Source organism: Hoplias malabaricus, chromosome 2 (assembly GCF_029633855.1).
Source record: "Hoplias malabaricus isolate fHopMal1 chromosome 2, fHopMal1.hap1, whole genome shotgun sequence".
NCBI lineage: Eukaryota > Metazoa > Chordata > Actinopteri > Characiformes > Erythrinidae > Hoplias > Hoplias malabaricus.
The window spans coordinates 39,010,925-39,035,924 of NC_089801.1; the positions used below are offsets into that span (position 1 = coordinate 39,010,925).

The 25,000-nt window shown below is 43.1% G+C and overlaps 1 protein-coding gene across 2 annotated transcripts in view; it reads right to left on the bottom strand.

Moving 5' to 3' along the window:
• The window catches only part of tenm1 (teneurin transmembrane protein 1), a 99,399-nt gene that overhangs the window by 12,297 nt on the left and 62,102 nt on the right, over positions 1-25,000 (bottom strand). For both annotated transcript variants that reach the window (XM_066659388.1, XM_066659393.1), the window contains exons 7-25: positions 24,792-25,000; positions 20,128-20,332; positions 19,895-19,996; positions 17,172-17,366; positions 16,807-17,007; positions 14,643-14,828; positions 13,987-14,013; positions 12,976-13,122; positions 11,595-11,811; positions 10,998-11,117; positions 10,605-10,866; positions 9,971-10,238; positions 8,171-8,314; positions 7,369-7,618; positions 6,453-6,473; positions 5,935-6,167; positions 4,491-4,642; positions 1,021-1,387; positions 1-205 (exon numbers count right to left, since the gene is read on the bottom strand). The exon at positions 1-205 is cut by the window's left edge and continues 306 nt beyond it. In XM_066659388.1, coding sequence (XP_066515485.1) covers positions 1-205; positions 1,021-1,387; positions 4,491-4,642; positions 5,935-6,167; positions 6,453-6,473; positions 7,369-7,618; positions 8,171-8,314; positions 9,971-10,238; positions 10,605-10,866; positions 10,998-11,117; positions 11,595-11,811; positions 12,976-13,122; positions 13,987-14,013; positions 14,643-14,828; positions 16,807-17,007; positions 17,172-17,366; positions 19,895-19,996; positions 20,128-20,332; positions 24,792-25,000 — 3,511 coding nt within the window. The remainder of the gene's footprint in view (positions 206-1,020; positions 1,388-4,490; positions 4,643-5,934; positions 6,168-6,452; positions 6,474-7,368; positions 7,619-8,170; positions 8,315-9,970; positions 10,239-10,604; positions 10,867-10,997; positions 11,118-11,594; positions 11,812-12,975; positions 13,123-13,986; positions 14,014-14,642; positions 14,829-16,806; positions 17,008-17,171; positions 17,367-19,894; positions 19,997-20,127; positions 20,333-24,791) is intronic.

Consider the following 25,000-nt stretch of genomic DNA (forward strand, 5'->3'; position numbering starts at 1 on the left):
GTTCCGTTTGGTGCAAACAGGTAAACCTCTCGCTGCGTCACCGAGGTGACCTCGTAGAGGAGGTCGGCCGTCGGCCTCGGTTTCTGAGCAACCAGAGAACGCACTCGCACATTCCCCAGATCCGCTACAAACAACGTCCCATTCGGACACATGGCCAAAGAGCACGGAGACTTCAGCTTAGCGTCCCGCGCATAACCTCCATCACCTGGAGAGAGAGAGAGAGAGAGAGAGAGAGAGAGAGAGAGAGAGAGAGAGAGAGAGAGAGAGAGAGAGAGAGAGAGAGAGAGAGAATAAAAAATATAGAAGAAATGAAAGAAATGAGAAGAAAAAATAACTAAAGAGGTGACCTCATTTTCTCCCTCTCTCTCTCTCTCTGTGTGTGTGCGTGTGTGTGTGTGTGTGTGTGTGTATGTGTGTTTAAGCAACTTTTCTTCTACTTGATTCCAATCTTTTTTCTTTGCTGATCTTTTCTGCAAACTCTGAGAATAAAAGCTCTGTTTGCCGCAGGCTGTGTCTGTTCAGAAACAGTTCAACAAACACACACATACACACACACACACACACACACACACACACACACACACACACACAGAAAGTGAGGTCTTGCCTCTTCCCTTTTCCCATTCTCGCTCTGTCTTTCTCTCTCTGTCTCTCTCTCTTAGTTCAGTTCAGTGGGGCTTTACTGGCATGAATGTAGTGAGATACATTGTTGCCAAAGCAAAAAAATATGAACAAAAATTAATAGTGCATAGAAATGAGGAGGGGGTCTCAATCAGGAGGGGGGTTAATCAAAAAAGTTTAACGAAGATCAACAATTTATCAATGAGGAAAACTTCACCAAGCCACATCATAATCCACACTGGGACAAATGAGCTCAGGGCACAGCAAGAGAGAGTGGCTACATCCCTGAGAGCAGTGATACAGAGGGCCAGCAGCACCTTCACTAACTCTCTCTCTCTCTCTCTCTCTCTCTCTCTCTCTCTCTCTCTCATTTCTTATCCTGCTCTGTGTGAAACCCACCTGAGAAGCAGTCACAGTCGGGGTCGATTTTGCAGTCGCATTCGCTGGTTGCCCCGGCTACGACAGAGAGGTCACCGTTGCTGCTGACCTCCAGGATGCGGCTGACCTTCCTGTCGTCCGTCTGAGCGATGTACAGTGCCCCCTGGTGACTGACGGTGATGGCTTTGGCTCCCTCCAGTGGTGAGCGAGTGGACGTTGGGCCGGTGGTCGGCGTCTCTGGGACAGGAAGTGGGCAGTGGACCGGTCGCCCGGCGACCACATGCACAAGCCCCGCCTCACTCACCTGCAGCACCAGGTTAGTGTCCAGCACAAAGAGTGAGTTATCCAGAGGACTCATGGCCAGGTCAGTTGGCCACTCAAGACGCACCTGAGGACCACCACACACACACACACACTTCAATGAAAAGGCTTTTCATCAAAAGCATGAACATGTTTAAAAGAGTGCCAACACTTCAGAGAGAGAGAGCGAGTGATTGTGTGAGAGGGTGAGAGAGAGAGAGAGAATATAGGAGAGTGAGAAAACGAATACTAATGCAGATATTCCCTTTCAAGAAGCAATTTCGTTCTGTCAAAGTACTGCGCTCAAAGTGACACTATCAAGAGAGAAATGAAGGGTGAGAAAGAGAGAGAGAGAGAGAGAGAGAGAGAGAGAGAGAGAGAGAGAGAGAGAGAGAGAGAGTGAGGGGCGGGGGAAGAAAGTGCGAGAGAGTGACTACTAAGCAACAGAAAAGAAAAATTGGCTAGCATTAAAGAAACTTGTCTTTCTTGATATGTCTTATGTTTAGATTTAGTTAAAAACAAAGACCCAAGCGCTGGTTAATTTGGCTAAATAAAGGAATCCTGGTGTGTGCACATTCATGCTGCACAGAGTGAAGTAAATTAGAGCAGAATCAGAGCTGTCTGTGTGCTCTACGTCTCCCATCATTGACACACAATCTTTCTTTCCTGTTGGGGGCGCTGCGCTTGTTTTGGAGTGTGTCTGAGAGGTTAGCAGAGTGTGGAGCAGTCAGAGCTGACCCCTGTTGTGTTTAATCAGAAGAATGATAAACACAGACGATATGGTCATTATATGCCTGTTCATGTGTCCTGTTGTTCAAAATATTTCAGACTCCAACAAAATTAACATCTAAGATTGCCTGGTCTTGGTTTACTGTGGTCATTACTGATAAAACACACACGACACCGGTGAAAATTCTTGAGGGAAGAGGTTAACCTGCACCTACATTAACAATTTAATAGAACCTTTAAAGTCGTACACTTTCCTAAATATTGCATTATCCACGGTTTTGTTTATCTGAAGGGTCAGTTCTGAAGAGGACAGATGATGTGTTCTTTAATTCATTTAATTTATCCTGTTTATTAACTTTGTTTTTCCCCTCTAAATTTCACAAAAAAAAGGAAGTACAGATCTATTTTAGTCACAACTCACATCCATGTGTGTGTGTGTGTGTGTGTGTGTCTGAGTGAGAGAGAGAGAGAGAGAGAGAGAGAGAGAGAGAGAGAGAGAGAAACAGTGAGATAGAGAGAGAGAGAGAGAGAGAATTCAGAATGAAGTGTGCAATATCTCAGCATGCTGAGGATTATGCAAATGAACTCTCCCTTTTAAACCAGTGCCCTGTGGCTCTGTCACTCTAACCCACTGTGATTCTTTTTCCACACATACTCAGAGTGTGTGTGTGTGTCTTTGAGTGAGAGAGAGAGTGAGAGAAAGAAATAGAAATTGAGAGAAAGAGAGAGAGCATGAGAGCGAGAGAGAGAGAGAGAGAAAAGCAGGTATATATCTCATTGTGTGTATGTAACCACAGTGTATCACACCATATTTTAAGGTGAAGGCATGGCTTGAAGTTATTGTAAGGTTAAGTCCCATAGAATAGAAGAGACAGAAGAAGAGAGGTGAGAAAAAGAGTGTGTGAGAGAGAGAAAATAGTGGGGAAATAACAAGCGCAACAAATAAAGAGAGACAGCAAAAGGTGAAAAATAAAGAAATTGCAAGGGAGAAAATAGAAACAAAAGACAGAAAACAAAACTTTAGGAAGGAAGAATGAGAGAGAGAGAGGAGAGAGAGAGAGAGAGAGAGAGAGAGAGAGAGAGAGAGAGAGAGAGAAAGAGAGAGTGTAGAAGTGTATGGATGCTGTAGGCTATGGAATAAAAGATGGAGAATCAGCATTTTATGAACTTTTGAGGGTGTGAACAACTCTCTCTCTTTCACTCTTTCTCTCTCACTCTCTCTTTGTGCGTGTTCCATTTATAGTTGAGGACTGTGCCCTCCAGTCTTTCCCACTGTAAAAAATGTAGAGCAGTAAAGCTGTGTCAGTTGTGTTCAAACTAATGAGAAATTGCAGCACATCAGTTTATACTCTATACTATACATAATGTGTGGTGTATAGTAAGCATAGTATATACGATACATAGTGTGTAGTATAACATATTTCAGTATAGTGTATAGCATTATATATATAATAAATATTAAGGTATATATTACAGCATACAGTTAAGTAGATATTGTATAGTGTACACTATATTATATAGTGTATCATACAGTATTTAATAGTATATAGTGTATATAAATATAGCACAAAAAGTAAGGAAATGTGTGTTTGGTAGATTATTTCTTTGTTGCAACAATGCTTCTTGGCAATAAATCTTATACTGTTAGAAAGCCTGTTAATTTCCCTTTTAAATGATGCCACATTTGTAAGTAACATGCATTTGTAGGATGAGCAGTAGAATTGCGCTAATGAAAAATGAGCCAAATCCTCTCTGCCAATGCCAAACAGTTTATTCCGCTATTGACTCATTTGGTGTTTGGTGGACTGGATGAATGAAGTTTAAAGAAACAAGACATATGTGAAATTTAACAATTTATTAACTTTTTGCCACTGGTTGCAGGATTTTATCTCAATATTTCTGTGCACTGATACTTTTTCCAATGATGACAAGCCTCTTTTTTCCAGTGAGGGAGATGCCGCCCCACACCATCACACAGAATAAGCTGTTTGGTATTGGATAATTTTTCATGGGCACAACCAACATACTCAGCTCTACTGCTCATCCCACAAATGCATGTTCCTTACAAATGTGGCACCATTTAAAAGGGAAATTAAGAGACTTTCCAACGATATAAGATTTTTTGCCAATAAGCATTGTTACAACAAAGAAATAATCTACCAAATACAAATTTCCTTACATTTTGCACTAATTTTAGTAGAGTATATATTATACATTGTATAAAGCATAGTATATTACATATAGTACATATTATTGTATATATGCATGTTGTATTGTATATTTTTTTTACAGGTCTGTTTCTTCAACATAGATCTAATCCCTGGAAAAAAGACTCTGAAAGTTAGTACATATTTTATTAAGTGAGGATGAGATATCTGACAACGCCTCTTCTCTTCAGAGACTGTCTCTAAGTCACAGATACTTTTCCGGTTGTTTACTCTTGCAGTGTGAATGTCACTGACCTGGCTGACATCCATATGTGTCTCGCAGCTGATTGGCTGAGACGATGTGAGTCCATTTGAACCCATCACCGTAGAGATGATGCCTTTCTCGATTTTCCTGACCGTCGTTCCATCCACAAAGTAAACAGAGCCGTATTTATCAACTGCAATACCTACACAGATAAACAAATAAACAAACAAAAAATGTAAGTTATTTATAGTGAAACAAAAATGCAGTGACCCACTGATACCTATATAAACAAACAGTAATTCAAAAAGCAGTTATTGACGTTGATACCAACACAAACAATAGTAAAACTTTTATAGTAACTGTTGCTAAGCAGGATAGACCCTACAAAAAATCCCTGGGCGATTGAAAATATTGGTAGCCTCTCATCCGCTCTAGTAGTGTTTGGTGCTGAGTGGTGATCAGCCTGGAGGTGGGGTGGAACCTGGGTGTGGCGAGCCACATTCCCAGGCAGAGAAACAACAACCTGTAGGGTTCGGCTTCACATCAGCATTAGAAAGGGATAGAAACATTGATCAGGAGGTGTTATACACACACACACACACTCACTCACACACCATATGCCATAAAGACCTTGAAGGACAGGTGTAAATTGGACACCCTTCCACTACCTCCTCTGTGGCTCAGGTAAAAAAAAAAGAAAAGATAAAAAGTACAAGAAAAAAGAACAAAAAGAAAAAGAAAGAAAGAAGACTTTTGCACTTTTCCACCTCCCTGCATTTTCCTCCATCATCATGAATCTCTGATTTCTGCTGCGAGGTGTTAAGACGCCGCTTCCAAACAGAGTCGGAGCCTCAGGGTGAACAGTGGAACACAGTTCCGCAAACTCACACATGAAGAAATACTTTCATCCACTTCCCTCAGAACTCCAGTTCAAACAAGAGGAACCTCTTGCAGCAGTTAAAACCCTGAGTTCAAACACACAATGTACATTCATTCATTCATTTATTCTTTACAGGAGACCACCTGAAATCAAGGGCTGAAATCAACGCACGTCTGGACAGTTTCACACACACACACACACACGCACACACACACACACATTCATCCAGTCATTAACACACACACCAACACACACACACACACATTCATCCAGTCACTAACACACACACTCACACCTGGGGATAGTTTCACAGGTGGATCAGTCCCTCCACCTAAAAAAAAAATGTGTTTGGACTGTGGGAGGAAGCTGAGATTTTACTAAGAAGAGTGTGTGAGCGAAGGTTTAAGGTGGAATTGAGGAGAGTGTGTGACTTAGTAAAGAGATGTGTGAGCTGCTGTTTAAGATGGAACCTAGGAGAGACACAAACCTTATGCGCCATGCACCTTCTAGTGCTATGACTCAACTGTAAATGGATATGTGTGTGGGGGTTTGAGTCTGTATTTGTGTGTGTGTGTGTGTGTGTGTGTGTGTGTGTTTGTGACTGTGCTCTTCACCTCGTGGGTTTATTAGCGAGGCGTCTGTGGCTTTCCCTCCATCTCCACACTGACTAGGATGGAATGGAGTGCACTGTTCTCCGTTTCCGGCGAAAACCTCAGCGTTCCGACTCACATCCCTCGGATCCGTCACACTCTTCAGCCTCAGGATCCGGCGGCTGCTGCCGTCCGACACATACACGCTCTCACTGATCGGGTCCACAGCCAGATAATACTTATGAGCAGAACTGGAACTGAGAGAAAGAGAAAGAGAAAGAGAGAGAACCCAGCATTGTGGGTCTGTAAGGATGTGGAGCTGTAAAAGAATCACACAGCACAAAAAGAAAACAGACACACAAGAGGAAAACCGAGGAAAGGAGCTGCTAGTGATTCTCTGAAAAATAGACTGACCTCCCCATAGCCCAGACATCAACAGTGAGAGGGAGGTGGGGGGGCAAAAAACTACTATGAAAATTTAAACCTCTACCCATCAATCCATAATGCTTATTTTTGTGTATTTGCATGTGTGTGAGACATACCTATGTCTAATGTCTCTGTTTCTGGAGAATCGTCAGGGCAGACAGTGAGGGGATGAGCAGGAGAAAACAGACAGACACAGAGAGAGAGAGAGAGAAAGAGAGGGAGAGAGAGTGATATTATGTCCCTCAGCTCTTCATTACACACAGTAAAATATTTCTTTCTTTAACAGTCTTTAATTTACACTCTAATTTCCACCTACCAACCAGAGTAACCCGGAGGAAACCTACATGGACACTGGGAGAACATACCACACTCCTCACAGACAGTCGCCTGAAGCAGGTTTCGAATCCACAACCCCAGGACCCTGGAGCTGTGTGACTGGGACACTACCTGCTGCGCCACCATCCTGCCCCTTTATTCATTTATGAATTACAATATATTACTATTGATACTTTTTTATGCAGGCAACATTGTGTCTTAAATGGTTATGCCAATAAAGCTTCCTTGATTTGAAAAATATTCAGAGGGAGAGAGACAGAGTGAACAGAAAAAGAGGTCATAAAAAGAGAGAAAGTGAGAGAGTGAGGGAAGAGAGAAAGGACAGAGCGTACACCTTGAGAAAGAAAGAAAGAAAGAGAGAGAAAGAGACTCAGGGATTTATATCTCAGTTACAGAGCTGAATATACAATCTTTGTTTCTTTTTGGCCCTAGCCCCGGGGGCTGGTCGAAGAGAGCTCATTAAAGCCTCGCTGCAGGCTGTGCCCCGAGAAGAGGTGGAGCTCAGAGCCAACCCTGCGCCACATGGACTGAGGCCAGGTCACGGCTGTCACTCCGTCAGGCTCATTACAAGTCAGCATGGTCCTAATGTAAAGCACCTGGAGAGGGAGGCACTGACATGTATATGATGGAGGAAGGGGTGTAGAGAGAGAGAGAGAGAGAGAGTTCCTGGGCCTGAAGAGGTTAAAGGGGACAGACCTGAGCTCCAAGACGCTGGCGCTGAATCCGTTGGGCAAAATTTTCCGAATGAAGTTAAAATCTCCGACATAAATGCTGCCGTCCGGTCCAGACGCTAATGCCACCGGCGCATAGAGTTTCTGGGTCGCCGCTGGACCGTTACAGCTCGGACACGCAATGGGACGCACCACCCCTGTCCCCATCATCGTGGAGATGAGAGGGGGCTGCTGGGAAATAAACACATTCTCTCCGTCGCCTTTGTGGAGGATTCCTGCAGAGGGGAAAATCACACATTCAGAAACTCCACAACATTCAGAGACACCGTAACAGTGGAGGATGGAGGAGCAGGTGGCGCTGTGAGTTTCCAGAGTGAGTGTGTGTGTTTGTTTGTTTAAAGTAACACTACGTAATATGTTTACCTTACAATTACAGCTTCCACAAACTCAACGTGTTTATATGTTTTATTCTGTTTACTCACTACACTCAGGTTGTGTGCATAACGGTTATTTGTGTGGGCGTATGGTGCTTGTTTCTTATCTGTGTGTTTTCGTTTACTCATTGCTGTGCAGGTTGAGTGTTTAGTGTTTGTTTGTGTGTTTCTGTAAGTACACCGCTCTCCTGGTTGAGGTTAGAGTGTGTATGTTTGTTTGGGTCCACGGTGTTTGCTTTTGGTGGGTGTGTTTTTGTTTACTCACCTTTCTCCCATTTATTCTTTTTATGTGTTTGTTTTTTGTGTGCGTGTTCTTGTTTAATTACACCATGTTGAGTAAACCGTACTTAAGTGCTGTGTGTTTGTTTGTAGTAAGGGTTTTTGTTTACTCACCACTCTCCAGGTTAAGTGTATGGTGTTTGTTTAGAGACCACCCTCCCAGGTTGGAGGGGATTAGTTCGAATCCCTGAAGCTCTACTGCCCTCTTCTGCCATATGATGAAGTCTGGACACGACTCATATTCAAACCCCACTGAAACTGTACACACACACACATACAAACAAACGCAAAGACATTTTGCTGTTATCCACATGTTTATCTCCTCTGTAAACAGGACTCCAGAAGAGTTCTCTTTCTCGCTCTCTCTCTCTGTTACACCTTCACAAACCCTTTATTGCAGGTACACAAACACAATTCTACACACAAGTACAAAAATATACACTCACAGTTTTGCTACAGTTGCAGCCGTGAATATGTCCTCCATGTTTATTTTGTGGACAAGGCTTTTCATAAGAGACGCTCAGTCACAGAACCAGGAAACCTCAACCAATAGCATTCAACACATGCCTAATGAGTCCTCTGCTTGGTCAGAAGGGTTCTTTGATCTCTGAACAGTGCCCGCCCCTGGCTGTACAGACGCACAAAGTAGGTTTGCAACACACTGACTGATATATTTTGTGCGGAATGATATATAGAGCGTGCAGAAGCTGTCATGTGTGAGAGAAAAAGACAGCATTTGAGACTTGTAGCCGCAGATTCGAGCAGTTGTAATCATTGAATAGTACAAAATATCCCCCAAAAAATCCCAAAAAAAGAATACAGGTGTGTAACTCACATTGCCAGTATACAACATTTGTGTGTGTTTTATATGAGAGTGTGAATGTGTTTTGTACCATATTTCCTGCTGCAACTGGAGCAAAACTGTGAGTGTATGATATTTTTATACTTGTGTGTAGAATTGGATTCGTGCATCTGCAAAAAAGGATTTGTGAAGGTGTAACTGTGAAGTTGTATTTTGTGGGACTGGACTTCAAATTTACTGATACACATGCGTGACTATTTTCTACAACTACAAATTCCACTGTCACAGGTGCTCAGGTGTTCTGCTCCAAATATACCTCCATACACACACACACACAATTTGTCTCAGGTTTTGTAGTAAATTATGAAATGAGAATAATTTATCCTGAACATCATAAATACAAGAACAAACACATGCTTTTGATGGATCACACTACTACTCTCAATGGACGAGAGAGAGAGAGAGAGAGAGAGAGAGAGAGAGAGAGAGAGAGAAAGTTAGAGTGAGAGAGTGTTAAAAGATAGTCCCAATAGAGCTAAAAGATAACTGCATAAATTAAAGCCTCTGCTTATCAATGCTTACTGCGGTATGTGAGTGTGTGTGTGTGTGTGTGTGTATGTGTGTGTGTGTGTGTGTGTGTGTGTGTGTAATGGGCTTGCAGACAACAGTGAGTGTGTGTGGAATTATAATGCAGCTTGAGAGCATCATCTCCAACTGTGCACAGAGCGGTACATTACTCACAGCTAAATGAAACAAACCAGCGCGCACACACACACACACATTTGTCGGTAGGCCTTGCATGCACCACAGTGCAACAGCTGCACTACTTAAGGTGGACCTGATGCACTATAAGGCTACTGCAGCACCATTTAAGGTGCCTCAAAGGCATCCGAATTAAACAGCTGCACCATTTATGATGGACCAGAGTCACAACAACGTAGCTACCGCATATTTAAGGTGGACTGAATTTACGCTCTACAACATTTAATTTAAAAGCAAGCCCTGAAATATGAACACTGTACCATTTAAGGTGGACTACAATGAAACTCCTACACTTTTTATGAGTTTTTGACGTCTAATAAGAATATTATTTTTACGCAGTGGTCACTGACCCAGTGCTGGGACGAGGCCTGTGACCTGTCGTCCATAAACGTCCGTTTTGTTCCAGGAAAAAATGTAAATGAGGTTCGGAGAAGCAGGAAACCACTTTGTGACCTGTGTCCCCTCCACACTGACCGAGACGTGGACCTTTGCCAAACCCAGTGGAAGAACAGAGTGAGTGAGGACCACACGGAGGAGGGAGCGATAACCCGGTGAACGAGTGGACAGATAGCTGAGCTTCAAAAAACTCCCAGCCATGTCAATCTCCTCCTGAACAGCCTGCAGAGAGAGAGAGAGGGAAAGAAAGAAAGAGAGAGAGAGAGAGGGGTTTAAAAACTCCAGTAGCACTGCTATGTCTGATCCAATCATGCCAGCACAACACACACTAACACACCAATGTCATATCAATGTCACTGCAGTGGTGAGAATGATCCATTATGGACTACATGTAGATGGACTACAATCTGTAATTGTAGAACTACAAAATGACAGTTGTTGTCAGTGGAGCTGAGAGAAAGCACAGTGACTGTAGAAACAAGGAGGTAGTTTTAATGTTTTGGCTGATATAAAAATAAACCATTTTACTATACTGTCCAAATATCTTTGCTTGATTTAAGTATCTACTTAATGAGGGCGGGCATTCACCTGTAGCTCAGGTATGACAGGCCCTCTTTCTTCACAGTTTCCAGCAAATCGTGTGAGAGGAGCGGGGAGAACAGTAGGATTTGGACCAATCAGATTCTTCTCTTCACAGACAGGAGGGCGGGGCTCAGAGCGTGACATGACGACTCCACCCAGAACGACAAACTGATTCCAGGGCAACCAGAGAGTGTGAGTCTGAGGGAGGAAAGGCGCTCTTTGGAACAGTAGAGTCACGGACACGCCCCCTACTGCCAGGAGGTCAAAACTAAAGTGGGGAAAACATTAATTTAAAATTAATTATGAGAAACATATTCTGTGTGTGTGTGTGTGTGTGTGTGTGTGTGTGTGTGTGTGTGTGTACGTGGGTGCGTGCGTGCGTGTGTGTGTGTGCGTTACCTGCCGTCCTGTCGGCTGAGTGTGTATCCATACTCTGGATGCTGCTGAAAAGTGACGTTCACACCAACCAGCGGAGTTCCATCAGACGATAAAACCTGCCCCCGGATCACACACACACGACTGGGTAGGGAGAAAGAGAGAGAATTTAAAAAATACATACCAGTGTCCCCATGATGTCAAGAAAACATAAGCACTACATTGTCTACACTACACTTATGGCAGCATGTATGTGTGTGTGTGTGTGTGTGTGTGTGTGTGCACGCATGTGTGTGTGTGTGTGTGTGTGTGTATATGCGTGTGTTACCTGCTGTCAAAAGGCAGATCTCCCAGCAGTGTTTTTGTCTGTGTGTATGTGTTTATGTGTGTTCCCTGCTGTCGAACTCCAGAGCTTCCAGCAGTGTGTGTGTGTGTGTGTGTGTGTGTGTGTGTGTGTGTGTTACATCTGTCGAATGCCAGATCTCTCAGCAGTGTTTGTGTGTGTGTGTATGTGTGTGTGTGTGTGTGTGAGTGTGTGTGTGTGTGTGTGCGTGTGTGTGTGTGTGTGTGCGTTTTATCTGCAGTCGAACGGCAAACTTCCAGACTGTCTGTGTGTGTTACCTGCTGTCGAAAAGCAGATCTCCTGGGAGTGTATGTGTGCCGTCTCTCTCAACAAGAAACCGCACTCGTTCATAGAACTGCAGCGAGGGGCGTGGCCCAAAGGGGGCGTAGCTCTGCTGGATGAGGTCACGGGGGTCAGGTGACCCCTGACAGAGCGGTGAGTTTACACACACCTGCTGACCACAGCAGTCGGGATCAATACAGTCCACTAAACCATCTGTAACACACACACAAGCATTTTTTTAAATATAGTTTAAGTTTCCCTGACAGTGTAAGGACAACTGGGTCATTTAATATTTGGTCACCTTATTGAGAGTACACTTATGCATACACACACTCTCTCTCTCACACACACACACACAGATGCACATTTGTCTTCCTTTAGCCTACTTAGATTTAAGTGCATTGTTCACAATTCAACCACTAAAGTACGCATGTATGTGTGTGTATGCGTGTATGTCTGTGTTACAGAGTGTGTGTGTGAAGTCTACGCCCTGAGGAGTTGCAGAAGAAGAGCAAAAATCACTCAGCCGCTTCTGTATCCTCTGCTCAGTAATCCAGAGAGAGAGAGAGAGAGAGAGAGAGAGAGAGTATATTAGAGTGTGTGTGTGTGTGTGTGTGGGTGTGTGTGTGTATACGGTGGCGTGTGTGTGTGCGGTGGCGTGTGTGTGTGTGTGAGAGCGTTCTCATTGATCTGCTCCATTAGAGAGGATCTCTGTTTGACTGCTTGACGTCTCAGGAGAGAACTGGAGTCTCTGAGAGAATAACCCAGAAACACACACACACAAGTTGGTTTCCATGCATTGAGGAGGCATTACATTGACTTACATACATTACTTGAGGACTTATCCTGACAGGAACCATAACTACATCTAGCCCAGTGTTAACCCTAACAACAGTAACGCTAATCCTATACTTATCCCTAACCATAAAACATGTCTTCAACTTATAACTGAATCATAAATGATGCTGGGACCACTCTGGGTTCCTCACAAACAAAATAAATCCCTACAGTGTGAGTGTGTTAACAGACTGTGATCCCCACATCTTGAGCAAAACACTGTGTTCTAATGTGATCTAATAAATGACATTCGTTATTGAACACAGGCTCCGCCCACTGTGTTATTAATGACACAGAGTAATCCGCCCCAACCTCAATTTGATTAATGCCCCGCCCCCTGATGTAATTCTGGCAAGGTCCTCCCTCAGCGAAAACAAATGAGGAACAAAGGATCAGTGAATCCCCTTCGTGCCTAATTAAGGACCCTCAGTAATATATGCACTATACACCTCCTAATTAATGACCCTCATTATTAAACACAGGCTCCACCCCTTGTGTAATTAAAGACTCTGAGTATGTGTGAGTCCACCCCCTTTTTACCTCCATCATTATCTGCGCTGTCGTTACACTGTGTCTCCATGACAACGCTGCACCCAGGACCACTCCATCCGGACTGACAAACACAGTGCCATCCGCTCTGCTCTAGAGTACAGCGTCCGTTGCCATTACAAAGCCCTGGACATGCCTCTGAGAGAGAGAGAGAGAGAGAGAGAGAGAGAGAGAGAGAGAGAGAGAGAGAGAGAGAGAGAGAGAGAGAGAGAGAGAACTTGATTTAAAGCAAATGTGTTATTCTGGAGCCCACCAACCCTCACAATGTTAAACAAGACCCATTCAGTTTTCTGTATGCTGCCTAAGTCAGACAACATGGGATAAAATGAGCCGCTCTGATTCTGCTCTGCTTCTGACATCAAGAGCTGAGATTTTAGCCCACACCCCTCGTCTAAGTCTGTCCAATCACAGTGCCGGATCCAATTTTATGGGAGAGCACAAAGACAAGGTTAAATGCAACAATACAGTCCCAATGAATGCGGAGCACTGAGCACTGAGCAATAAAAGAGTAAACAAAAAAGAAGAAGAAAGAGAACTAAAACAAACGAAAGCAGCTAAAAACTAGAGCTTCTGCTCCTCGCTCCTCACTGCTGTACGCTCGGGGTCGGAGTGAACAGCAAGCTGCTCATTATCATTATAAGAACAGGCTCTGAATGCGTTCGCTCTGAACCGGGCTGTTTAAACTGGGGGAGAAAGCTGCTGTGGGGCTTGTGGGCTTTTGAACAAAGGAGGTCACAGATGTTTCATTAAGAACCAGAACTGTGTTCCCTCTTTAAATAAAAGATGTATCTCTATGATCTGTTTAGCAGACACACTTCACTGAGCGTAAACAGTGTAAAAACAGTGAACCTAGGATAAATATACGTTGTTTACTGTATCTGTTTATTCAACCTTGAAGATGGTTGCTCCTTATTTATTTACAGAATCACAATAAAATGTTAAAGGTTAAAAGGAAAAATACTGAAGAGCTTTCTGAGACTAAGCTACTTACACTAAGCTTACCTTTATCAAGGAGATCCAGGTAATGTGCTGGCGATAGAGAGATAGAGAGAGAAAGAGACAGAGATGGAGAAAGGGAGAGTTACATATTAGATGATATCACTGAATAAAAAGATGGAGACATGCAGAGAAAAGCTTTTGAATAAACAATTTTGTGACTATTGGAGAGAGGCTGAGAGAGCGAGGGAATAGAGAGGCTGAGAAAGAGAGAGAGAGAGAGAGAGAGAGAGAGAGAGAGAGAGAGAAATAATAATTTTGCAACTCTATTGGAGTCAGAGGCGAGTAAAACCGACACTGAACAAACCAAAGCTGCATTTAAAAAAAGCTTTCTGAATAAATCTCCTAGGAGACTGTGTGTGTTTGTGTGTGTGTGTGTGTGTGTGTGTGTGTGTGTGTGTGTGTTTGAGCAAGAGAGAAAGAGAAAAGTTCTCTGTGTTCTTTTAGGACTGTGTGGTGTGTATTATTCCCCAGTGACGAGGCGTTCTGTTCCAGCGACAATCTCTCGACTTAATTCAGTCTGTTATCTGTGAGTTATAAAAGATAGAGAGAGAGAGAAAGAGAGAGAGAGAGAGAGAGAGAGAGAGAGAGAGAGACACACGACAAAGAGTGGCCAGCCAAAAGCAAACACACACACACACACACACACACACACAAAGTACCGATGGTGCAGTGTTCTCCCTCCCAGCCGGGCTGACAAACACACTCTCCGTCTTTACACTCGCCATGCTCCTCACAGATTGGATGACAGGCCTGTCTGTCACAGCTAGGTCCTGCCCACCCATCCTCGCACTGGCACTGTCCACTTACACATACACCGTGGACACTACAGGGTGACGGACACACTTCTGCAGAGAGAGGGAGAGAGAGAGAGAGGTGCCAGTTACTGGTCAGTGTGTAAATGGAAAACATTTTAATGTGGATATGTCCCTCACCCTTACCTTCTCCACAGTGAAACACAGTTCTCGTTTGTAATGAAATGTCTGTTACCTGCTTTTGTCAAAACCCCAGAGTGTGCTGTCTAAACAGCCTTGTTCAAAACAGAGTCACTTTCTGTTCACCCTGACCCAAGAGCATAGCAGTGATGAGCAAGAAGCAGAAGCTCTGGTTATTAGTCGGTTCTCTTCTCTTCTCATTTTCTCGCCTCTTCAGACGAGAAAAGGTCTCTGCATTTGATGTCAGAAGCGGAGCAGAATCAGAACGGCTCGCTTTATCCCATGTTTTCTGACAGTGCACACAGAGAAAACTGACTGGGGGGGGTCTTGGTGTGTGGGTTGGTGGGTTTATTATTTAACAGTGACATAGCTCAGCAGTTCATGAACATGGGTCTGAAGGTGGAGGTTCTGTTTAAAGCAGAGTATCAACGAGGTCTGGTTTTGTTTGTTCTCCACCTGGTAACAAGTGCAGACCCAAAAACAAGGGGACACCACACAAACGGTGCACAGGAGAAAAGAGAGAAGAAAACAGAAAAGAACAGAGATGAAAGAGAAACAGAACGTTCTGAGCAGAAATAACGCCTCTGACGTTCTTCGTGTTTCCTCAAGTTTAAGGCATTGCTCCATTTCTGCATCATTAAACCTGCTCATTAAAGCAGTCTCTCCTCCGCTCTCATTCAGCTCGTCCCTCTATCACCACAGCCACCGAGAAACGAGTGTGAACGACAGCAGGAATTAGAACACAGTGTTTATTAATATGGACAGAGTCGCTGTATCGCCGTGGACGCTGCGGACGGGGCTCGTTAATATTCATGAGCTCGTAGATTTAATGAGTAAAAATGAATAATAATAGATGAATAATAATAGATGAATAATAACAGACGAATAATAATCTCCTGCTCGTTGCCGCCGGCCAGTCATACGCCTCTGGCGCATTCCTTCGACCAATCACAGCGAAGGAAAACCTTCCAGGCGTTTAAATATTCATCATATTTAATCACGATATTACAATTTTATTATCTGCATAATATCCTCCCTCTCTCTCGCTCCTTTTCTCTCTCTCTCTCTCTCTCTCTCTCTGTAATGGAGCTGGTGTTTGAAGATGAGAAACTCTTTATATCAGTTTCTGAATCGACTTCTTTTTCTCCTCCAACTAAGACTACATTACCCATAATCGCCGATCAATACAGACCTCATTTCCTCTAATCACTGATCAATCACATCCGTGTGCCGTGTCTCAGCGACGCTCTTTAAGGTGGAAAAGGTGAATTCTGTGAGTTTCTGAGTCGATGGTAACTGCATTCTGAAATGAGAGCAGCTTTAATATCACTCCATCACTGCACTTCTCTACAGACCTGCACCTCTCTCTCTCTCTCTCTCTTACACTGCACCTCTCTTCCCCTATCTCTGTCCCTTCTCTCGTCTCTCTTTCATGTCTAACCTCCATCTAATTTCTCTCTCCCATTCTGTCTTTCTCCTCTCGCCTTCCCTCTTTCATCTCTGGGGAGCCAGGTCTGTCTGTAGCGGCCGGTCTGTACGGCCAGGCTGTGAGCACTGAGTCTGCACCTGCTCAGTGTGGCTCTGTGTGTGTGGTCAGTCATTGTGCTCAGGTAATCTGCTACAGTGTACTGTTGTTTTAGGGCCAGAGAGCACTGCATTCTGCTTTTTGCATTTTGACTTTTTGGAATGTTATAATTTGGTTGACTCTGATTGAGGGTGTTTCAGACTGGTCCTGACGGCTCTGGAAGTGTTGCTTATTGTTGTCCAGTGCACTTGCAGGATGCTTTTTAACAAGACTGGTGTGTGTCCCATTGGTCAAATGTTTTGTGTTTGTCCCATTGGTCAAGTGTCAGTCTAAGTATGTGTATGTGTGTGTGTGTGTATATCTCACCCAAGGAGCAATCTTTTCCGGTCCACCCCTCCTCACACACACACGCTCCATTTTCAGGTTCATATGTCCCGTGTTTGGAACACTGTTCCTTACATGCTGGCAGAGGAACTTCACACACAACACCGCCCCAGCCTGCAGAACACACACACTCCCCACGCACACACACACCACGGCCTGAACACAATGGGTCCACACAGTCCACTGAGAAGCAAAGACACACACACAGAAAGTGAGAGATAATGAGACAGAGAAAGAGAGCGAGAGACTGCAAGCAAATAATAATTTCTCCAGTAATATAATATTTGACACTGTAAATATGTGTGTGTGTGTGTGTGTGTGTATGTGTTTGTGTGTGAGTCACACACCTTCCTCACAGTTGTTCCCCTTGAAAGCGGGCGCGCACACGCACGTTCCGTCCACACACTTTCCGTTGTTGGAGCAGGTCGGATCGATACACTGTCCATCCTCCACCTCACACTCCGCCCCCTTCCACCCCACACGACACACACACACACCTTTCTCATACTCGCCATTACCACTGCATAGAACTGGGCACGAGTCTGACACACACACACACACACACACACACACACACACACACACATAAAAAAGAATTACAAAATTACATGTGTCATTGTGTTGGTGTTTTGTGTTGTAGTCTTGTGTGTTATTGTGGATATATAGTAGTGTGCTGTGTGTGACGCTGAGTTGTGTAGTGTGATTGTGTGTTGTATTTTGATAGTGTATGAAGTTCTATTGTGAATGTATGTTTGTACTGTATTTGTGTGTGTTGTAGGAGTGTATTTGTGTGTAGTTATCAGGGTCGCTGTAGGTGTTGAGTGTGTTGTATCTAAAAATGCCTACAGGCACAGCCACAAGTTGCCCCATCAGCTGGGCTGCTGTGGAGGGATGTTAGAGCTCCCCCTTAATACTATGATTCTGGGCATATATATTTGAGAATTGCAGGGTTAAGAATTGCAAGCCTTTAACCAGCTAAAGTAGCTAGCAAGCTTAAAGGGTTTAAAAATGTATTGTTCTCATCTCAACTAGGGTTGTCACATCTGAGTAGTGGAAAACCAGGACCCGGTGGGTGGTGGGGGGTTGTCATACTACTGACGGTTGGAGACTAACCCTAGCTGTGTAGGGAGTGAGTTTTCACTAGGTTTTCGAACACAGCCTACATAACAGCCAATCAAATAAAAGCATACGTCCGCTACAGCAACATAGAGCCCAGCACCCCATGCTTATGTAGGTGCGGGGGAAGAGAACACTGATGCAACAGCAGAATATTCATTCATTCATTATCTGTAACCGCTTATCCAATTCAGGGTCACGGTGGGTCCAGAGCCTACCTGGAATCATTGGGCACAAGGCGGGAATACACCCTAGAGGGGGCGCCAGTCCTTCACAGGGCAACACAGACACACACACATTCACTCACACCTACGGACACTTTTTGAGTCACCAATCCACCTAACAACGTGTGTTTTTGGACTGTGGAAGGAAACCGGAGCACCCGGAGGAAACCCACGTGGACACGGGGAGAACACACCAACTCCTCACAGACAGTCATCCGGAGTGGGAATCGAACCCAGACCCTCCAGGCCCCTGGAGCTGTGTGACTGCGACACTACCTGCTACGCCACCGTGCCGGCAACAGCAGAATATATGTTTATTTAAAGGTGAATGAATATGTGATTGGAAGTGCGTTTTCACAAAAAAACTGGGACAATAGTCGTCCTGAGAAGGATGATAAATTTTCTGGGACAGACAGTAAAAAAATTAACAATCCCAGGAAAACAAGTACATGTGGCAACACTAGTCTCAACACAGCAGTCTACTAACGTGAGTGATCTGACAGTTTTAAGAGAGCCAGCTTTACTTACAGTTGGTTGCATTTGTTAACGGAAGATTTAAGTTGTTGTCTTACGTTAACTGTCTGAAAGCTAGTGTTAACATTATCGACTTGCCATCTGCGCTTTGGAGAAACTAATGTTATGTCATTTTCTACATACAGTTTCTGTATGCATTTGCGCACATGCTTGTGTATGTGTGTGTGTGTGTGTGTGTGCATTTCTGCATGTACACCAGCTTGGAATTGTTAACAAGATGCTGTGAGAACTTTCAGTGAGGGTGTGACTATTTATAAGAACACTTTTTCGCTGCATTACAACTTCATGCTCTTAACTGAGACTGTGATTAAAAATAAAGCTGTTGCTACCATGTGCACATTTCTAACTTTTTGTGTTCTCTCAGAAACAAGGAGATGCTGTGCACTAAAAGTTTTATTTTTTATTCATAGAGGTTTTATGAACTACATACCATTTTAGTTATTCTCAGATATATTTTTTCTGTGATGAAGCTAATACCTTAGTGCTGAATAAATGTTCATTGAGACTAATAATTAAGAGATGCGGCTGGTTGCTACTGTGTACACTAACGTTGTTAACGTCTTTTTATTTATTTATGTAAGTTTACAAATGATTGTTTTCTCAGAACCAAAGATGCTGCTATCTGCTTGTCGATGCAGCTGTAAAGTGCACTGAGACTATATTTTCATTCAAAGGTTTCTAAAAAAAGTAGATTTTTTATTGCCTGTGGACATTAATTTAGTTGATGATTTTTATTAAAAAATAAGAAAACTGCAGAGAGTGCAAACAGCAGAGATATTGCAGACAATATTAGTGCTAAATAAATGTTCATTTATGTTCAGCATTTTTTTTATCTCATTTATTATTAACTAAATTGTATTTTATCAGTTGCAAAAACAATCAAACATCATGATATCTGCATTATATATCTGCCATCTGTGGCTGTGCTCTTTAAAAATCTGCACCGGCCATTAAAAAACCCTTATGGTCGACCACTAATTATGATAGTGTGTTGTTGTGTTGTGTTACTATGTGTTTGTATTGTATTTGTGTGTGTTGTGGGGAGTATAGCTGTGTGGTAGTGCGGGTGCTGAGTGTATTGTTGTTCTTCCCATGTGTTTTATTGTTATTTTTTTGTGTTTTTGAGGTTTGTTTGTGTTTTGTATGTGTCTGTGTTGTATTTGTGTCAAATTGTGTTTCTGTGTGTGTTGTTGTACCTTTGGAACAATCCGGTCCAAGGAAGCCGGTGAAACAATGACAGTGTCCAGCAACACATTCTCCGTTTCCATTACAGTTAGTAGAGCATCCGTCCATCATTTCTAAACACACACACACACACACAAACACAATGACACACACAGAGCAGCTGCTGGCTGGTTTCACTAAATAGGCACAGAATTTACTTTAGAAAATGTTGTGTGTGTATGTGTGTATGTGTGAGTGCTCTCACCCACTGCTGTACTATGCACCAGAACCTGTTCCATCTTTCGCCCATCATTGTAAAAGGCCAGGTGCCATGTTCCCAGATCCAGATATTCCATAAAAACAGTCTCCTGGACAGAGTTCAGCAATCCATTCATCGCAGAAACCTTCGGGAAGTCAGGATTCCTAGACTCCTGCTTCAGCTTCCCGTCCAGCAGCTTCACAAAGTCAAACTACAAAGCAAAGGTCAGACTTTCACACAGTGTGGAGAGAAGCAACCGGTTTCAAAACATATCAACTAAATCAAGACTAAAACGGAGATACAAGGTTTCATTCAATATGCACCCATCAGCCACTAGATTAAAATCACCGCCAGGTCACAGCACACCCTGTTGAGGGTCTGGGTGTACATCAGGCAGTGAGTGACTGGTCAGGTCTTGAAGTTGACATTGAAGCAGGAGAAATGGTCAGGGTAAGAATCAGAGGGCCACCCTCGTTACTGGTTATAATGTTTTAGTCAGAACTCTGTGGAGTCTGTGGGGTGTTCCTGGTGTGCAGTGGCCAGTACCGACCCGAAGTGATTAGAGAAATGATGAACGGTGAGCGAAGACAGGGTCCTGTCTCACTAATTTGTATTAATTTTATGTATTTAAAATGATGTGAATGGTAAAGGAAAAAACAGTTCTTTCCTGCTTTGTAGAATAATTGCAGGGGTTCCAGAGGCAATGCATGTTTACAACGTTTCAAATGATGACATTATACCTGCAGGGGAGACCATTTGAGTGATAGAGCCTTGGCTCTCTGTAGGGTTTCGAGAACTAGAGGGTAATGCAAGTTCAGTACAGTGTCAGTGCGTGACTTCAAGGTATGGGAAACCTCACGTGAATGACAAATAATCTATTCATTGGAGAAAACAGACCTCACGAACTTCATGTATGACACGTGAAGCAAACAGACTCAGAGAAACTATGTAAACGGGAAAGTGTCACTGATACGGGAAGTGAGCCGATGTGCGTTTGCAGCTCTCCCGTTAGCGAGACAATCTGCAAAAAAAGTTCCATTCTCATTCCTAAGGCAAGTGATTTTTGCAGATTTGTTCGTGTTTGAATTACTTCGACAAGGGAGTGAAGGGCAGACAGTCTGGTCCATTCCCACAGATGAGATACTGCAGCACACAAGGCTAAGTTAATGTTGCTTTGATAGAACCGGGTCAGAACAAACAGGGTGCACAGCTGGCAGTGGTTTTAATCATGTGGCTGATGGTTGTATATTGAAATGTGAACGTGTTTGTGTGAGGTTTGCAGCCCTCTGAACACCAGAAGCCCCTGAAAACCCGCCCTGATTATCCCGTTAATAATCTACCCCTAAAAATCCTATTTCATATTATTCTTTTTTCCTTGGGAATGAATAACACACAGTGAAGGTGTCCAAAAACACACACATTTTCCCGGCTGTGGGTGTGTTTATTAATATCCCTCTCTCGGATACGCTCGCATTCCGAATCCGTTTCATTAGCGAGTTGTAATTAAGCTGTTTTCCTGCTTTGCCAACGCCCACATATGCAAACGCACACGAGACGGCGCGCAACAAGAGGCTTAAAATTGAATTATACAAGGCTGTAATTTCCTGAGCGATGTGAATAGTTAATCTGGGATGATATCCGCGCTAACGAGCTTTAATTAGCGGCTAGAGGTCGTCCCATGCCAAATCATTACCAACGCTAACGCTAACGCCGGCTAATCATCTGGCTTCCGGAACTTTCTGCATGTAGCCAGAAAGGGAGATTCGGGAGAGAGTGGGAAATCATATGCCTCCACACATACACACACAAAGAGTTATAAAGGTCTTATTTCTAGTAACAAATCAAATATGAAACCGAACAAGCCGTGTGCTTAGATTAACGCACTGGTTCCCAAAATGGGAGGTGTGATGCTAATGCGGGGGTGGGGGGCACAGCAAGGCAATGCCATACATAATGTATTTCACTTGCAAATGTAGGAGATTTAAGACTTTATTTTGTTTTGTTCAATAAGAAGTTGCTGTTTTGTTTGAATTACAGCCTTCAAAAATAAATAAATAAATAAATAAAAAATCTCAGTGGTGAGTGAAAGACGCTATGTGTTTTGGAGTTGGGGTGGGTGGGTAGTTGAAAAAATATTTTCAGCTATAAAAGGGTGGCACTGCAGACGAGGATTGGAAACAACTGGATAAAGGGATGTCTTTACATCCTTAACATTGTTAAACTATGTAATAGCGACCTAGCAAGTAACAGGCAGTTTGAATGGTTATTTTCAGAACAATCAATTTTAAAAATATATCCTTTTATGGAGTTCTGGTATTCCCAACACATGCTAAGAAATAAGCAACGTGATAATGGATTAATAAAATTATGAGATTTTACACACTGTGATGTTATCTGGGGGTCTGACCATCAGTCTGGGCTGAAAATTGTTACAGTTTTTTTTTCCAATTGCTAAAACACAATTTCGTAAAGTAGGCTGGTTTTATCAAAATATCAAAAAAAAAAAAAACACACACACACACACACACCCAAACTGCAAAATACCTCATATTCCCTGCAAAATGAAGCAACACTGCAACCAACACTACACATAGAATAATCAAAATCAAACTTTTGCACCAAATGGCACACACTTTCATATTACATTCATATTACCAGATCTTTGTCTAACCAGCTACACACTGTTGGGCATAACAAAAGCACTCTTGCCTTTAGTAAGCTTCTCCATAATACTAAAATATTTCAAATTGTTGAAAATTCTTCAGATTGTTCACATGCACAGATATATTTGCAGATACACACACATGCTACTGTTTTTTTCTTTTTCACCAAACAAATCAGTGCAGCATATGCACAGTAGATATAGTTACATTGGAGTGAGCAAAAACATACTCACAAAAAACAGTATACTGAAAAATAAAATTACAGAAAAATGCATAGAAAACAATAGGCAAGAAAAAAGTAGGCAGCATCTTGCTGCACAGCTGGGTCTGGCCACAACGTCTTGTCCACATCACAGGCAATATCTTCCCTTGCCAGACATCGAGGGAAGAAGCGCATTGAGTGTTTTATCCTCCCTGAATTGCACCCACATCAATTTTATCGCACAAAGGGCTGCCGGTCATATACCTTCCACCGCCATGCTGAAAAGAACTCTTCCATGGGGTTCAGAAGTGGTGAGTATAGTGGGAGGTATTGCACGAGAAATGGTGGGTGGTCAGCAAACCAGGTTTGGACTGGGGCTGCTCACGTTGTCCCATACTACAGCGTACTTGTTTCTTTGATGGTCTGCATCTTTCAGATGCTCTGGTGGTATGAGAATGTTGTGGAGTCTGTCCAGAAATGTGAGAATATGGGCTGTGTTGACTTGGTTTCGCTTGATAATGCGAGCCAACGTGGATAGACTGACTTGCTGAATGTTGTTGAATATGGTGTTTTTTAATGGATGTGGCTTTTCTTGGTGGCTTTGAATTTCTCGTAATCTGATTTCATTATTTTCCCAAATCAAGTTTACAATTGCAGCTTCCTGTACCCCGTTGAACACTTGGCTCCTTTCTCCACCATGGTTGTGTCTCTCAGTCCTTTAGAAAAAAAAAAAACCTAAAATAGGGCTTGGACAATGCAGCCTAAAGATTTCCCCCACAGTAGATTAAATTATACAGGAAACTTGTACAGTTAGTGTATGACATCAGCCATTAGTGAAGTAAACAGGTGTCACCCAACTGATACACTATGACATGTGGTGTACTACATAGTGTGAAAGAAATTTTGGTTACATACCTGTACTCCAGTCTAAATGTCTGGGCAGAGGCGAAAGCAAAACTCAAAATAGGCTGCACTCTCTGTCCAGCCACTCACATTGGTTGATAACATGATCAACTCAGGTTGTTCTGATTTCATTTGAAAGTTGTTGTCTTCTTTGGCAATGAACTCCTCTACCAGCCCTACCCCTCCCTCTCACTCTTCCTCTGTCTGCAACGTCTTCCATTGTTGTTGTAAAAAAAAAAAGGTGCTCACCTGTGGTCTTATTATAGTGCTTATTCCCTGATTGAAGTGGTAACAATTAACCATTGATGTGATTGGCCAAGTGGCACATATATTGGCCAATTACTCATTTTGATTGGCAGTGTTTTTGATATGGCAAACGTGACTTTATGTCAGATTGTTTTATCATATGCAGAGAACCATGTCTAGTGCTTTTAAATGTGCCATTTTGAACTGCAAAATGTGTGTAAAGCAGAAAATGTGTTTAGAGTTTTGGAGACTTGAGAACTTTTGTTCTCTGTGTGTCAGTTTAAATAGTTGTTCTATGCATATCATTTTAGTGTGTTAGCAATTGGAAAAAATTGTAAAGCACACATAAACAAACTTGTTTGTCAATAAAGGTACCTTAGTAGTCACATCACTAACTCTTTACTACCTGCAATTTGCATGCTATATGGGAGGCTGGTTGCAACTCATCAGGATAAGATGCAACACAAGATGTATGGGCTCACAAACAGCTTTTATGGAAAAATTAATGAAGAACTTTACCCTCAAAACTTTAGCTTAGTGCTAAAGTAACATTAGAAATCCCATAGGAGAGCTAGTAGAGATGACCATTCCACTGAAGTGAGCTTGGTGTTGTTGGGTTTGTGTGTGTGTGTGTGTGTGTATCTGTGGGTGTGTACCTGAGTATGTGTGGGCGGTAGGTTCCTCCTCCCGTAGATCCCGAGGAGAGCGTTGTGTGTGTGTGTGACGTTGAATCGAATGAACTCCGGGTGATGGACGACAAAGCTGAATCTCCAAAACTGACCCGGTCCAATTACCTGCACCATCTGAGTCCCCACGTCCACTTCCCCTCGGTCTATGCCCCGCCCACGCTGAGACGGGTCCTTAT